Below are 16,725 nucleotides of genomic sequence, written 5' to 3'. Positions count from 1 at the left end.
AGGTCATCTAGTCCAACCCCCCCGAAATGCAGGAATCTCAGCTAAAGCATCCAGGACAGATGGCCATCCAACCTCCAAGGAAGGAGAGGCCACCACCTTCTGAGGGAGACAGCTCCATCATCCCTAGCTAGCAGAACCAGTTTCCAGGGATGATGAGAATTGCAGTCCAAAAACAGCTGGAAAACGAAGTTTGTCCTAGATCAATGAAGCTGAGTGTTGGAAGATTTAGGACAAAGAAAGTTCTTCTTCGTGCAGTGCGTCATTAAACTGCAGAACTCCCTCCCACAAGAGGCAGCGAGGGCCACCATCTTGGATAGATTTAAAAGAGAATTAGACGACTTCTGGTTCGCTGCAGAGGCTATGGCGGCGAGCTGTGTGTCGTCTGCTTAAGGGGCGACACGGTTCTGGCAAATAGAGCTTTAGGGGTGATCGCCAGGGCTCAGCGCACCCCCAAAAAACCCCCACGGCAGAGTGGGGCTCATAGGGGTCCAGCAGAGAATGAGAAACTCGCCCCCCAAAAATCCTCCAGCTGACTTTTTGTGCGCTGGGGAAAGATAAGGGTCTTGAGTCCGCTCACGGCTCCAACATGCACTATTGCCGGAGGCAGTGATGCTTCTGATTCCCAGTTTCTGGAAACCACAGGAGGGGAGAGTTGCTCTTGAGTTCGAATCCTGCTTGTGGGTTTCCCAGAGGCATCTGTTTGGTCACTGTGAGAACAGGATACTGGACTAGACGAGTCATTGGCCCGTTCCAGCAGCCTCTCCTTATGCTCTTGTGATTATAATGGTGAGAAATTAGATTTACATGCTATATGAATCCATCACCCAACTTAACTAAGCTTCTGTTCTTATATGAACTGGTTGGAAGCGCATGGTTTTGTGAGATGGCAGAGCAACAACCCCGCAGGGACCTGGATTACTCCGGTTCAGAGTCCTTGCTCATCCAGCCCAATGTTGTCTACCCTGGCTGGCAGCAGCTCCCCAGGGTCTCAGGCAGAGGAGGGTCTTTCCCTGAAGTCAATCACAGAATCGTAGAATTGGAAGGGACCCCAGGGGCCATCTAGTCCACCCCTCACAATTCCATCTTTAAGGGGCTGAACCTGGATCCTTCAGCTTGCGAAGCGGGTGCTCTGGCCCTGAGCTGTAGCCCCCTGGGTTTTTTGGCAGGCTTCTTCTCCCTGGCATCTCTAGCTGCACTGCCTCCCAGTGGAGTACAGGGTCAGGTTTAAGGTGCTGGTTTTGACCTTTAAAGCCCCATGCGGCCTAGGACCCTCGTACCTACGGGACTGCTTCTCCTGGTATGCCCTGTGGAGGACCTTAAGGTCCACAAATAACAACACTTTGGAGGTCCCAAGTCGCAAGGATGTTAGATTGGTCTCAACTAGGGCCAGGGCCTTTTCAGCCCTGGCCCCAACTTGGTGGAATGCTCTGTCACAAGAGACCAGGGCACTGCGGGACTTGACATCTTTCTGCAGGGCCTGCAAGACAGAGCTGGTCCGCCTGGCCTTTGGTTTGGACTCAGTCTGACCCTTATGTTGCCCTCCCCTTATGGTCTTGATTTATCGGCTACTTTTAAAATGAGGCTGCTTTTTAAATTGCATTTTAACCTGAATTTTAAATTGGGGTTTTTTTCTCCCCCCCCTCTTTGTCCCCTATTATATTTTTATCGTGATTTTATTGGTGTTAGCCTCCCTAAGCCCGGCTCTGGCTGGGGAGGGCGGGGTATAAATAAAATTTATTTATTTATTTATTTATTTATTTATTTATTTATTTTTATAGCTGCCTAAGCTTCTGCCTTTCCATGCCTCCACCAAAACGGGCGCACATCTATTCCATCTTCTGCAGCCACCCATTTCCCCAATATAGGAAGGGCTCAGAAGCCACCCAAGCAAGCCGCAGGCATGGCTTAGAGTGAGGGGAGGCAGCGGTTTTTAAGAGAATGGGAGGAACTGGCACTACTGCAGGTGATAATAACATCATACCCATTCTGCATTTGTAAGCATGCACTTTGGAACTCCCTGCCACTTGATATCAGGCAGGTGCCTTCACTGGACTTCTTCTGGCACCTGCTAAAAGCTTTCCTATTTAGACAAGCCTACCTGTGAGTTAAACCACAGAGCCTAGGACTTGCCTATCAGAAGGTCGGCGGTTCGAATCCCCGCAACGGGGTGAGCTCCCGTTGCTCAGTCCCTGCTCCTGCCAACCTAGCAGTTCGAAAGCACGTCAAAGTGCAAGTAGATAAATAGGTACCACTCCGGCGGGAAGGTAAACGGCATTTCCATGCGCTGCTCTGGTTCGCCAGAAGTGGCTCAGTCATGCTGGCCACATGAGCCGGAAGCTGTACGCCGGCTCCCCCGGCCAATAAAGCGAGATGAGCGCCGCAACCCCAGAGTCGGCCACGACTGGACCTAATGGTCAGGGGTCCCTTTACCCTTTACCTTACCCAGACTCTTAGAAAGCTGCGGTAATTTTGATCAGTTTCAGTATCTTATTTTTTGTATGTTTTAAAGTATGGTTGTAAATTTTTCTTTTCTTTCTTGTTTTATCTTTCTGTAAACCGCTTTGAGTTGGGTTTTTCTTTTCTTACAATCAAGCAGCGTATAAGTTCTACGCAATAAATAAATAAATGAATAAGTAAGTGTTTGCCTGCAAGGCTTTTCTGCGAGGTTCCCACTTAAGAACATAAGCAGAGGCTGCAGGATCAGGCCTGTAGCCTATCTAGTCCAGCCTCCTGCTCTCACCGTGGTCCTCCAGGTGCCCCAAAGGGAAACCCACAAGCAGGATTCAAACACAGAAGCTGGGCTCTCCCCTCCCGTGGTTCCCAGCCACTGGTATTCAGAAGCATTGCTTCCTCCCACCGACCACAGAAGCAGAACACAGCCACCCTTAGTGATAGACTTTACTTCCACGAATTTGTCCAATCCTCTTTGAAATCCAATTGGTGGGCATCCCTGCCTCCTGTGGCAGGGAGTTCCATAGGTTAGCTATGTGCTGAGTTAATGCAGGACGTTCTTCTATCTGTCCTGAATCTTCCAACATTCCATTTCATTGGTGTTCTCCAGTTCTAGTGTTAGGAGAGGAAAAATCTTTTCTGCCCACCTAGTCCATGCCTTGCCCAATTCCAAGAACATCTATCATGTCCCCTCTGACTCCCCTTTTTCCTAATCCCCCAGTGCTGTGGCGTTTCCCCATCTTCTGTGCCAGAAGTTCTTGTTGGGGCCACTTAAGTAAAGCACCCTCCATCGAAGTAGAGAGCACTGATGAAATCTAGGAGGCAGCCATCACTTACCCAGTTTCCATTTGGGTGGATTTCATCCTCTCTTTCTATAACCAACCTGGGAGCAAGGGGAGGAGCTCTTCACTTGATTGGCAGGCACAGTCACCAGTCACAGGCAGGGCCCGCCCAGATTCCCCCTGGTCCCACCCATGGCTCAGTTTGCCTAGCAGCCCTGCCCTTTCAGGATCACCTGTATCCTTTGCAAACCCTCCAACTGGTGGTTCACCTGCATTCCTGCCTGTGATGGAAACGCTCCACAGTTGCAATTGCTTTACCATGGGGTAAATCCCACTGAACACAGTGGGGCTGGCATCTGAGTAAGTAAGATTTACTCCATAAGCAACTCCATGGTGGGGGGAGCCTGTCTACATACTCATTTCATTGATTTGACTTTGACTGTGGCTGTTTATAACATTGTCAGACTAGCATGAGCAATATGAAATTTTCTTAGGGAGTTTGGAGTTCTGAAATAATCTTGTTGCATGCCACCTCAATCTTCATAGGTTCCAGGCACTTACCTGGGCTCTGTTTCCTTGGAATGAAGGTCAGCAGAGACTGTGGTGTCTTTAAGATGCCTAGTTAAAAAGGTAAAGGTAAAGGGACCCCTGACTATTAGGTCCAGTCGTGGCTGACTCTGGAGTTGCGGCGCTCATCTCGCTTTATTGGCCGAGGAAGCTGGCGTACAGCTTCCAGATCATGTGGCCAGCAGGACTAAGCTGCTTCTGGCGAACCAGAGCAGCGCACGGAAACACCGTTTACCTTCCCGCCGGAGCGGTACCTATTTATCTACTCGCACTGGTGTGCTTTTGAACTGCTAGGTTGGCAGGAGCTGGGACTGAGCAATGGGAGCTCACCCCGTCGTGGGGATTCAAACCACTGACCTTCTGATTGGCAAGTCCTAGGCCCTGTGGTTTAACCCACAGTGCCATCTGAGCATAAAATAGAATAGAATCATAGAGTTGAAAGGGACCATCTAGTCCAACCCCATGAAATGCAGGGGGGTTTTGCCCAAGTTGGGACTCGAACCCATGACCCATGAGATTAAGTCTCATGCTCTAACAGCTGAGCTATCCTCCGATGGAGGGGATCACAGCATTAGTACTGCAGCAGATCTTCTCCAGCAGATCCACCAGAGATCAAGCATGTCTCAGTGTCTCCAGCTTCCAGCCTGTTTCCAGCTCAGCTCTCACACCCCACCCTGGCTAATGTTCTCCTACCTGGCAGTTAGGAGATGGAGATGGAGGAAAGCCCATTCCCGCCATTCACCTGGAGGAAACTGCCATTTAGTTGTAACTCTTGCTTAAACTTTTGTGATGGTGATGAGTACACCTAAGTCGCGGGCTAAGGCCATTGTCTTACAATGCCTCACAAAGAAATTGGTCTGAGCAGTTCGGCACCTTCCTCTGTTTGATTCTAACCCTCCCTGGGTACAGGACTCCAAGAATTGGAGGGGACTCGGGGCATCATCCAGACTGACCCCCTTCCAAAACCCACAACAGTATAATAGTGTTCAAGGATCAAGGATTTTTAAACAATATCGTGCAATTTATTGGGAGCTCCATTGTAGACTTTGCAGTGAGAGAGACAGAGAGAGAGAGTTTAATCTACAACCTCATTTTCACTTTCCATGACATTTTGGAACAAGGCACTGGTCATGTTGAAAGTCGGTTGTGTTCCAGACAGGGAAGGCAAAGCCAGACACCAAATGCACAGCTGAATCAGGTGAATCAGACTAGAGAGTTTGCCTTGCTCCCCCAGCGATCGATAACAGGCATCAGCTCCCAATAATAATAATAATAATAATAATAATAAATGGGGAGGAGGTGCGGTTTTTAGCAGAGACAAGAGCTGGCATATGGTTCACCTGTCAAATCCCGGGGGTGGGATCCGGGGTTACCCTGGCAACAGGAGACGGAATCAATAACACCCAAATGCAACGCAGCTAGCAGAGAAGGAGGGGGTGGGGAGGGTCTGGGAATGCCAAATGTGGGAGGGGCATCTTGTGCAAGCTGTTTGCATGATTGCAAATGAACCGACAGCCCGGAAACTTTCCATAAGGCTGCCGTTGGGGTGGGGGTGCTGTGGAAGTTCTGCAGGTTTGCATGAGAGTCCAGGAGGGGAAAAGGCTGGAACCAGCAAGAGCAAAAACACAAAATGCATCCTTGTTTGGTGTGTGGTGTATATTTGCGTATCGGCAGGTCGATCGTGGATCATTAACCAGGAAGATAGCTGCTTCCTGGCATTGGACCCTAAGCCATGTGGATTTTATTCCCATCGTTGGAAGTGTCTCCTGCACTTGGGGGGAAGTGTGTGTGTGTGTATGTGTATGTGATCCTAGCTCAATGATGGAAAGGAAGGCAGGGAGCCAGCAAGCAAATGAGGACCACCATTTTCAGGTCTCAGTGCCTTGCTGGGCAGGAGAGCCACGCCTATTTCATTGTTGTTGTTGTTGTGCAATCATTTAGTCGTGTCCGACACTTCGTGACCCCCTGGACCAGAGCACGCCAGGCCCTCCTGTCTTCCACTGACTCCCGCAGTTTGGTCAAACTCATGCTGGTAGCTTCAAGAACACTGTCCAACCATCTCGTCCTCTGTCGTCCCCTTCTCCTTGTGCCCTCCATCTTTCCCAACATCAGGGTCTTTTCCAGGGAGTCTTCTCTTCTCCTGAGGTGGCCAAAGTCTTGGAGCCTCAGCTTCAGGATCTGTCCTTCCAGTGAGCACTCAGGGCTGATTTCCTTCCGAATGGAGAGGTTTGATCTTCTTGCAGTCCATGGGACTCTCAAGACTCTCCTCCAGCACCAGAATTCACCAGAATTCACCCTATTTCATAGAACCATAGAATTGTAGAATTGAAAGGGATTCCCAAGGGGCATCTAGTCCCACCCCGTGCCCTGCAGGAATCCTGTCCACAGCCATCCCTGGATGGGCTCAAAGCAGCAACCTTCTGGCTAACTGCTGGATGCGCTGAGCCATTGCGTCACCGGATGGACAGAACTTATTTTCTTGTATCCCAAAGATCATTGTCCTTGTTTTGCCAATGCCCCACACCCCCTGCCCTTGGAATTGGGGGGGGGAGAACAGAAGTCCATGTCATGTCCAGTTCGTGACTAAATTAGAAGTAAAAAGACCCAAAAGGGTGGGGGATGAGACTGGGACAGGCTTGTTGCATGTGCCTGGAGGGGGAAAGGGGGGAGACACTTGCCCCACTGAATGACCCATAACAACTGGAGGATCCATCCTAACCAGAGAGCCAGTGTGGCATAATGGTTGCTGGACTAGGTTGTGGGAGACCAGTGTTCGAATCCCCACTTGCTATGAAGCTCACTTAGTGTAGGAATAACGGAGGATGACAGGAGGTTGGCAAGCGTGCTCCAAGACAAGCTGCCGGCCAGCTCTGTAGAGGCTCCTTTTATTAGCACAATATTCAAAACCAGTCAGATACATTTTGGACTGTGAACTTTACACATCTTCCAATCCCGAGATCGTGGGGTGGTGCAAAGTTATTTTGGCACCTGTTTCCACCGCGTCATTTTCCTCTTGCACGATGTATGACGAAGGAGACTAAGGTCACAGACAGGGCACGGCAGACCACTAAGAGAGCAAAGGGTTGGACAGAGGGCATGATGTTCAGACAGCTGTAGCTTTGTCTGTGGGTGGAAGTGTGCTCCACACCCGGCAATCATTCCTTCAACTTGGTGACTTCGGAGGCAAGTCACTGCCTCCTAGCCTAACCTACCTCACAGGGTTGTTGTGGAGATTGAAAGAGGAGTGGGAGAGCCACTCTGAGCCCGGTTTTGGCTGGGGAGGGCGGAGTATAAATAGATATTATTATTATTATTATTATTATTATTATTATTATTATTATTATCATTAGTGGCATCTTGGAGAGAAAACTGGGGTATAAATGCAATAAATAAATTGGATTAATTTATAAATTGTTTAAATTTAGAAAACCAAGTCTCTAAGCCTGGTGGCATTCAAGGTACAGGGAAGAACATTCGGCCACAATTCTTCCCAGTCATTTTGTGAGAAACTAGACTTTCCCCCACCTTTCGGTATTTTTCATAAAAGAAAAGAGTCGCAGCAATGCTCAGTCCTTTTGAAAGCAAAGACAGTGATTTTGGCAAATAGAAAAAGAGGTTAGGGTGACGCTGCTATTGTCTGGAGAAGGAACTCCTTGTTTCATTTTTAAGGTGTTTGTTTGTTTGTTTGTTTGTTTGTTTGTTTGTTTGTTTGTTTCAAGAAGTAAAGAACATGAGATGATGGCAGCGCTGAGCAGAGAATATCTCAGGGCCTGCATTGTCCTCTGTATTCAGGGGTGACCTCTAAGGTCACAGAGACGGGAAGTTGCAAAAGAGCAAGCCTTGCAGTAGGGAATTGCCTTGCCAGGAAGATAAGACCTTGCAGGGAGACATCAGCTGTGTTGCTTCAATAACAAGCAAGAGCCTTGTGGCACCTGGAAGACGAGCAGATGATTGCGGCCTCAGATTGTGTGGATAAGAGTCGCCTTCAGCCGATTGGAAAGGAGATTTAAATCCGCTTAGTCTTTAAAATGCCAGAAGACTCCCTTGTGTTGGGATAATGGGGCAGTCGCTGGACTATGACTGAAGGCAGCTGCTGATATAACTTTATAGACTCATAGAATTGTAGAGTTGGAAAGGACCCCAAGGAATCACAAATGATAGCTTGCTGGGATGCAAAGGGAACTCTGCAACCAGTATCCGAGGCCCGATTCTGCTATCTGGTGTTTTCCACTGAAAGAGAGTGTGATAACGTAAGAAGAGCCTTCTGGATCAGGCCAGTGGCCCACCTAGTCCAGCATCCTGTTCTCACAGCAGTCAGCCAGGTCTTTGGCCCCACTGGAATATTAAGAATGGCAGAGCTGGAAGGTACCCAGGGGTCATCTAGTCCAACCCGCTTTAATGCAGAAATTACAGCTACAGAATCCCTGACAGATAGCCACCCAACCTCCATTTAAAAAAGAGAGACTACCACCTTCTGAGATAATCCATTCGTGACTCTTAATCTCAGGGTTCAAGTCCCACGTTGGGCAAAAGATTTCTGCGTTGCAGAGGGTTGGACTAGATGACCCTCATGGTCCCTTCCAACTCTAGGATTTCTGGGACTGGGGTATGGAGGCAGTGATGCCCTCAGCCTCTTCCCCCGAGAGGAGCTTGCATGTACAGCTGCCCCACCTCTCTCCCACAGTCACCCGCCTGCCTGCTGGGTGAAATAAAAAAACCAATAAGGTCTTATATATATAATAAATGTTCATAAATGTAGCAAGCAAACACGTACATAAATATATAAACCACATGTCTGAAGCAGCACAGCAAAGCAGTCCTGGAACCATTTTGGCTCCCAGACTGACCAAATGTTTTCTCTGCAAGGTCAAAGGAAAATGGAAAAGCCTCCCCATTGTCTTTTCCTTCATAAACCCTGTCTTAAGGGTATGTCTGTGTATGAATAGGGTGAGCCTGTGACCTGGCTCAGGAACTAAGTATTTATCATTACAAAAGACTGGCCAGGCTCCCCAGGGTATCCACTCAAGTGAGCATTAACCGGTAACCTGCCAGATAGGAGGTAAACAACGCACTCAGATTTCTGTTGTAGACCGCCCTTTCTGTGATGTAGGTATGATGTTTCTGGGGGTGGTCTTTGACTCCAGGGTGAGCAATTTAAAATGTCTATATAAGGGTGGGCACACCTTTGTTTGGGTTCCTCCTCCTTTCCTGCGTGTGAGGGGAGCACCCTGTTGCAACAGTTCAATAAAGATCAGGCTTACGAGCTGCTTTGCTTCTCAATATTCTCTGGTTGGCCTCTGTTCTTTTCTCCGACTGATGGAGAACCTGCAAAGGACTCTGAAAGGGCTCTTGTGTCCCCATAAGGGAATAAGGGCAGATTTTCGTTTATTACATGGGTGGGCTAGCTCTCCCCCTGCTAGCCCCTCTCGTAGAACCCTAATTGGTACCAAGCCCTTCTCACGGCTGCCTCTCTTTCAGAGCCATGGGGGTGCTGATGTCCAGGCGGCAGACCGTGGAGCAGGTCCAGAAGGTCAGCCTGGCCGTGTCGGCCTTCAAGGATGGGCTGCGAGAACGCAAGTCGGAGGGCAGCACCAGCCGGAGGGGCACCATCGAGGACACGGTGCAGGAACTCAGAGAAGAGGAGGCGTCGGAAGCAGGGTCTTCGGCGGGGCTCCAGCAGAAGGAGGAGAGCCGCTTCCGCAGGGCAGCCTGGGAGAGGCTGCGGGACGGGCGAGGGGTGGAACCCGACGAGTTTGACCGCACCACCTTCTTCACGCCGCCAGCCTTTACCCGGCCCACTCGGAGGGAGCAGGATGACGAGCCCATTGAGATCAGCCTGGAGCAGAGGGAGCAGGTGGGCACAAGATAAACCCCTGGAACAGGGAGGGAGGGAGGAGAGACAGAAGCACCCTGGGCAGGGGCAAGAAAACCAGAGGGGCACGACACATCATAGAGTTGGACGCATTGGATGTATTTAGATGAGCAGGAGAGGATATTTTACTTATTAATTATCCTTCCTCTTTTTCTCACGGGTGTAAGAATGCAAATACCTATTTCAGCAGAGTAATGCCACCATCTGTGGACAGCTTATCTCTAGAAGCTTTTAGGACACGGTTGCGCAACTTTCTAGAGCAGCTTTACTATCCAAGGGTGTTTAGGCAGGCTTGGGTCATCTTCTCCTGGTTCCTTCTTAACAAAGAAATCACTCTCAAACTGTTTGAGTAAACCAGGAAAATATATAGTTTACTCACTTAAAGGTCTTGCCAGGATTCAGCATGTTCAGTGATGGAAATCAAGCAGGCAATAATCCTTAAACGTTACAAACGTCCATAGTCCAGTTCAAAATGGAGGGCGCTCCCTGGAGGAGAGCTCACAGCGAACCCTGCCCATTGCAGGTAAGGAGGAGGAGGAGGAGCAAAAGGAAGAAGATTAGGTTCCTTTTGTCTTCAGCCACAAAAGTTTAGAGGATATAACATCATAGAGTCACCTGCTTGCGACTTTCTAGCAATCATGCATTTGTAATTTGGCTGCAGATCCTCCCCCAGAAAGGGGCCCCAATAAAAATAATAATTTATTATTTATACCCCGCCCATCTGGCTGGGTTTCCCCAGCCACTCTGGGCAGCTCCCAACCGGATATTAAAAATGCAATACAGCATTAAACATTAAAAACATCCCTAAACAGGGCTGCCTTTAGATGTCTTCTAAAAGTCTGGTAGTTGTTTTTCTCTTTGACATCTGGTGGGAGGGAGTTCCACAGGGCGGGTGCCACCACCGAGAAGGCTCTCTGCCTGGTTCCCTGTAACTTGGCTTCTCGCAGAGAGGGAACCGCCAGAAGGCCCTCGGCACTGGACCTCAGTGTCCGGGCAGAATGATGGGGGTGGAGACGCTCCTTCAGCTATACAGGACTGAGGCCGTTTAGGGCTTTAAAGGTCAGCACCAACACTTTGAATTGTGCTCGGAAACGTACTGGGAACCAATATAGGTCTTTCAAGACCGGTGTTATATGGTCTTGGCGGTCACTCCCAATCCCTAGTCTAGCTGCTGCATTCTGGATTAGTTGCAGTTTCTGGGTCACCTTCAAAGGTAGCCCCACGTAGAGTGCATTGCAGGAGTCCAAGAGAGAGATAACTAGAGCATGCACCACTCTGGCGAAACAGTCCGAGGGCAGGTAGGGTCTCATCCTGCGTACCAGATGGAGCTGGTAAACAGCTGCCCTGGACCCAAGGGTCATCAAGTCCAATTTCCTGCAATGCAGGAATCACAGCTAAAGGATCCCTGGCAGATGCCCACCCTCTTCTGCTGCTGCAGGAGTAGGGAAGAAGTCGACAATGCCATGGGTTCTCCTGAACTGAGGAGGGCATATTGAGGGTGACCTCCTTCTCCTGGGGGTCCCTGCAGCTGCTCAGGGCTTCAGCCTTTCCTCCCCTCCCCACGCAGGTGACCAACGACGAGACGTGCGAGGTGTGCGAAGTGTGGACAGCGGACAGCCTCCTGCCCTGCCGCGTCTGCACGAGGGTCTACCACGACGGCTGCCTCCGCCGGATGGGCTTCCTGCCCCAGGACAACACCAGCGAGGTCATTGAGGCGGCCCATTCGGAGACCGGCTGGAGCTGCTACTCTTGCGTAAGCAGCGGGTGGGGGCCCTGGGGTGCTGGGGAAGGGGGAGGGAGACATCTTCCCTTCCAGTGTGAAGAACTGGGGGTCCCTAGCCTGAGGGGCGGTCACTTACCCTCCCCTTTCCAATAGAGGATTGCACCCATGCAGAAAGGGAAAAGATAACCATGATGGTGAAAGGAAGCCTCCATTTCTGAATGCAGTCTACCTTTGAGGACCATGCACTGAAGGAGTGAGGGCATTGGGGAGGGGACTCTGAATCTGCAAATCCACCCAGGTGGGTCCTGGGAGCCTCCCAGCAACTGACTCACCCTCCTTTCTTCCCCCCACCCCAGGACAATCTCAACTTGCTCCTCACTGAGGAGGAGATGAGCAGCCTCTTCCAGGCCTTCCAGCAAGGCAAGGTCGCCCCAGGTAAGCCTCCTGTGGTGCGGACCCACACTCGACTCCTGGGTCATGCACCCATCCATGCAAACAGGGGTGAAGCGAAGGACCCACGCCAGCCAGTCTCTCGCCCCCTTCACCCAAACCGCGGGAGCAGATTGCGCTTTGGACAGGGAATGCCTGGAGAGCAAGGAGTAGGGCCAGTGGCCATGATCCCACCACCACCAGGCCTTGCCTTTGCCATGACCTAGTCTTGGGAGTCTTGCCTTTCATTGTGGAGGCCACTCCAGACCTCCATACCACCCCCTGGAGGAAGGCGAAGCGATGGTGAGGGAGCCTGGTGGGCCGTGGTAGCAAGCGGAAGAGGAGGCTGCTGTGGGCAGGGCTGGCTCTATAAGTGAGTTGGGCAGAATGGGAGAGGGTGGCAGGTTGGGATCCGGGTCCTAGCTCACTTCCCTTGCTGGAGAGGCAATTGGCCACCCCAAAAGGGGTCGCCAAACAACCCCACGCCTGTTCTCTCGGCTGTGCTTTCTGCACACTCCTGCCTCTAATTCAGGGCTGGGGGAGCTGCTTGTGCATTCCCCTAAATTGCCACTCTGCACATGTCCTGCCCAGCCCTTCGGTGAGGGTGTCTGTGAAACAAAACCCGGGTTGTTGTTTGTAGGAATGGGACACAGCCAGGAGGGAAGTTCGCCTCGGGCGGCAAAATGTCTTGGGCCGTCTGTGATTCTGGGGGTCTTGAGCAGGACTAGGTGTGTCGCTGGGTTCAAAGATGAGGCCTCCCCTTAACTGGGGGCCCTCCTACTGAGAGGGTGCAGCAGCTGCAAAAAAGAGGGGCAAATTCCACGCTAGGGATCATTAGGAAAGGAACTAAACGAAAACTGGCCGTGTTGTAACGCCATTATGGAAACCTGTGGTGCAACCGCATTTGGAGTATTGGGTCCAGTTCTGGTTGCCTCATCTCAAAAAGGATATTGCAGAGTTGGAGTTCAGAGAAGGGCAACAGAAACGGCTGAGGGGCTGAAGAAAGGTTGCAGCATTTGGGACTTTTTAGTTTAGAGAGGAGACAAGCAAAAATAGACATGGTAGACGTTTATAAAAATTATACATGGCATGGAGCGGGTGGACAGAGAAAGGTTCTTCTCCCTCTCTAGCTAGAACTCTAGAACTCATGGACATGAATGTTGGAAAATTCAGGACAGAGAAAAGGAAGTCCTTCTTCACACAGAGCCTAGTTAAACTATGGAACTCTTAGGCACAGTGATGGCCACCAGACTAGATGACTTTTAAAAATGGATTTGGCAAATGCATGTAGAGGGCTTTCAATGACTGCTCTGCCTCCACAGCTGAGGAAGCAAGGCTTCTGAATCCCACTTGCTGGAAACCCCTCGGATCCTGCTTGCTGGTTTCCCGCAGGCTCCGTGAGAGCAGGATGCTGGACTAGATGGACCACTGGCCTGATCCTGCAGGCTCTTTTTGTATTCTTATGAGGGGAGCTGGGCAGCGCTAACAGCTCAAGGGGTTAAGGCGCTGCAGAGAGAGAGCGCGCTCACTGACTCTTCCCATCTGGTGGCTCCACAGACAGTGCGCTGACCTTGAATGTCTTCTTGGGCTACAAGCGGCTGTCGAACCAGCAGCCCAGCTTCGAGGAGCAGGAAGACCAGGACGCCCTGCAGTTTTCAGCGCTGGATCCAGAGAAGAAAGGCCGCGTCGAATGGGTGGATTTCCTCTCCCACGAGTCCATCCTGCAGCTGCAGAGATCACGGACACAGGTGGGTGAAGGTGACTCCCATGAGGAACCTAGGAAGATGCCTTCTGTTGAGTCACTCAGTCCATGGGTGCCTCCAGCCCAGCACTGTCCCCTCTCTCTGAGGCCTGGCAAGACATTGCATCACTCCCGAGCGCTGCGGTGGGCAGTTCAGGAGTGCAAAGCCCCTTCCACACCCCTCACAGCCAAAGCCCCTTCGAAGATGATGCTCTAATCACACGCTCCTCCTCTGCTTCCCCCCCACAGAACGCCCTGCTCCGCCTGCTGACGGGCAAGGAGAGAGAGCGGGCACGATCCACTTTCTTGTCGCTGGACCAGCACGGGGACGGGCTCATCAGCGAGGCAGAGAGTCGGCGCAGCCAACACACATGGTTCCGTAAGCGGCACAAGGAGGTGCCCTCTTGCAACGTCAGGTAAAGGTCCTCACCCACCCACCCTGAGCCACAGCCTCCCCTGGCTTGGCTGGGATCCCTCCTGCATTTGCCACTGGGCACATGGGCACATTTAAAGCCCTATGCGGCCTAGGACCCACGTACCTAAGGGACCACCTCTCCTGGTATGCCCCGCGGAGGACCTTAAGGTCTACAAATGACAACATTTTGGAGGTCCCAAGCCTCAAGGTGGTTAGATTGGTCTCAACTAGGGCCAGGGCCTTTTCAGCACTGGCCCCAACTTGGTGGAACGCTCTGTCACAAGAGACTAGGGCCCTGCGGGACTTGACGTCTTTCCGCAGGGCCTGCAAGACAGAGCTGTTTTGCCTGGCCTTTGGTTTGGACTCAGTTGATCCTTATGTTTCCCTCCCCTTATGGTCTTGATTTATTGGCTACTTTTAACATGAGGCTGCATTTTAAATTGCATTTTAACCTGTATTTTAAATTGGTTTTTTCCCCCTATTATGTTTTTACAGTCATACCTCATGTTACGTTTGCTTCAGGTTGAGCATTTTCAGTTTGCGTTCTGCGACAACCCGGAAGTACCGGAAAGAGTTACTTCCGGGTTTTCTCAGCTCGCACATGCGCAGAAGCGGCAAATCGCGACCCGCAGACGTGGGTTGCGCTCCTTTCAGGTTGCGAACGGGCCTCTGGAATGGATCCCGTTTGCAACCAGAGGTACCACTGTACTGTAATTTTACTGGTGTTAGCCGCCCTGAGCCTGGCCCTGGCCAGGGACGGCGGGGTATAAATAAAAATTATTATTATTATTATTATTAAGCAGAAGCTTTTCCCCTTGGCCTGAGAATTCTGGGTGTCTGCCTGGTTTTTCTCCAACCTGTTGAGAGTTTGGGGCACCTTTGCAAAGTCTTCTCAGGCTGGGGAAGGGGCCAGACCTCCCCCACCCCAAGCCCGGCACCCTAGCAATGATCTTCGCAATGCCACAGGTGACCTTGGGGTGCCGTTTGTGGGGCACCTGTGGCCAGAGTCCTTCATCAAGCTGCTTGTTAGGGTGATGTAACCCTTTGCTCCCTTCCAGCATCAGCCACGTGGGCCCCATCTCAGAGAGCAGCCCAGCCAGCAATGCAAGCCAGGACCAGGTGCTGTTGAATCCAGAGCCAGAGGAACCAAGGTAAGCAGGTCACCTGGCAGAGACAGGTAGTCTGTCCTTAAAGGCCTCCGACAGAGTCCGCAAGTTCAGAAGAAGCATTTGGCAGGGTCCACCTAAGACTATACTGTTTCAGATGAAGAAACCACTGCAGGTGCCTCACTGGCTGGGAAATCTATAGAACTGTAGAGTGGGAAGGGATCCCCAGTGACTATCTAGTCCAACCCCCTGAAATGCAGGAATTGCAGCTAAAGAATCCCGGACAGGTAGCCCTTCAGCCTCTACCACCTCCCAAGGGAGCCCATTCCACTGTCAACTGGCTCTTGCCGCCAGAAAGTTCTTCCTAATGTTTAGTCAGAATCTCCTTTCTTGTCATTTGAATCCACTGGTTCAGGGGATCCACTCAGGAGCAAGGGAAAACCACCTCGCTCCATCTTCCTTATGAGAGCCCTTCAGATACTTGAAGATGGCTATCATATCTCCTGGGACGTGGGTGGCACTGTGGGTTAAACCACAGAGCCTAGAACTTGCCGATCAGAAGGTCGGCGGTTCGAATCCCAGTGACGGAGTGAGCTCCCGTTGCTCGGTCCCTGCTCCTGCCCACCTAGCAGTTCAAAAGCACGTCAAAGTGCAAGTAGATAAATAGGTACCACTCTGGCGGGAAGGTAAACGGTGTTTCCGTGCGCTGCTCTGGTTCGCCAGAAGCGGCTTAGTCATGCTGGCCACATGACCCGGAAGCTGTACGCCTGCTCCCTCGGCCAGTAAAGCGAGAGGAGCGCCGCAACCCCAGAGTCGGCCATGACTGGACTTAATGGCCAGGGGTCCCTTTACCTATCACATCTCCTCTCAGTCTTCTATTCTACAGGCTAAACATCCCCAACTCCTTCAGCCATTCCTCATCAGGCTTGGTTCCAGACTCTGGGGCGGCACCCAGGACTTATCCTCTGTCTGTGGGTCACATACTGGTTCTGGAGCTCAGGGAGCCTGGATTATGTTCTCCAGTCTTCGAGCAATTCTCTGCAGGCACCCCAGGTTCTTCCCCTGATCCCTCCTCACATAGTAACCTAAAAGCTTGCAGGATCAGGCCACTGGCTACCTAATCCAGCCTCTTCTTCTCACAATGGCCAGCCAGATGTCTGTGCAAAACCCACAAGCAGGAACCAGGCACACCTCTCTCCTCCTCCTGTTTCCAGCAACCGGTATTCGGAAGCATCACTGCCGCCAGCTCCTGCCTCAGTTTCCACCACCGTAATGTCACTCCTGACTTTCCTAAATGTTGGAGAGATGTGCCAACTCTCGCAATATCGCTCTGCCTCATTAGGAGCCGCTCTCAGGCTCCCGGGTTTCCATGGCGACTGTTGGCAGCAAGGCAAACCCTAAGCATCCTTCCAGTTTGGGGGGAGATGACTCCCGGTTCGGGTGGGGAGTGGTGGGCGAGAAGGAGAAGCACAGCTGGGAGGGGGGCTGCTTGTGAGCCGAGGCCTTGGTGGGATCCAAAATGAGACGGGAGCCATCCTGCAACGACACGTTTCTCCAGCCATCTGCCTGGTTCTGCCATCGCCGTCTCTCTTGCCAGGCCTGCCTGCCAACGTACTGTCACTCAGGCCTGGAGCAGATT

General features: G+C 51.4%; 1 protein-coding gene across 1 annotated transcript in view; it reads left to right on the top strand.

Annotated features, from left to right (window-relative positions):
• Positions 1-16,725, top strand: part of PHF24 (PHD finger protein 24) — a 37,297-nt gene that overhangs the window by 17,498 nt on the left and 3,074 nt on the right. The window contains exons 2-7 of the mRNA XM_083575820.1: positions 9,279-9,654; positions 11,240-11,425; positions 11,752-11,830; positions 13,382-13,572; positions 13,815-13,981; positions 15,039-15,131. Of these exons, the coding sequence (XP_083431946.1) occupies positions 9,283-9,654; positions 11,240-11,425; positions 11,752-11,830; positions 13,382-13,572; positions 13,815-13,981; positions 15,039-15,131 (1,088 nt within the window). The 5' untranslated portion in view covers positions 9,279-9,282. The remainder of the gene's footprint in view (positions 1-9,278; positions 9,655-11,239; positions 11,426-11,751; positions 11,831-13,381; positions 13,573-13,814; positions 13,982-15,038; positions 15,132-16,725) is intronic.

This window comes from Podarcis filfolensis (assembly GCF_964270895.1).
Source record: "Podarcis filfolensis genome assembly, chromosome: 11".
Classification (NCBI taxonomy): domain Eukaryota; kingdom Metazoa; phylum Chordata; class Lepidosauria; order Squamata; family Lacertidae; genus Podarcis; species Podarcis filfolensis.
This window is presented reverse-complemented; position numbering and strand designations above follow the sequence as displayed.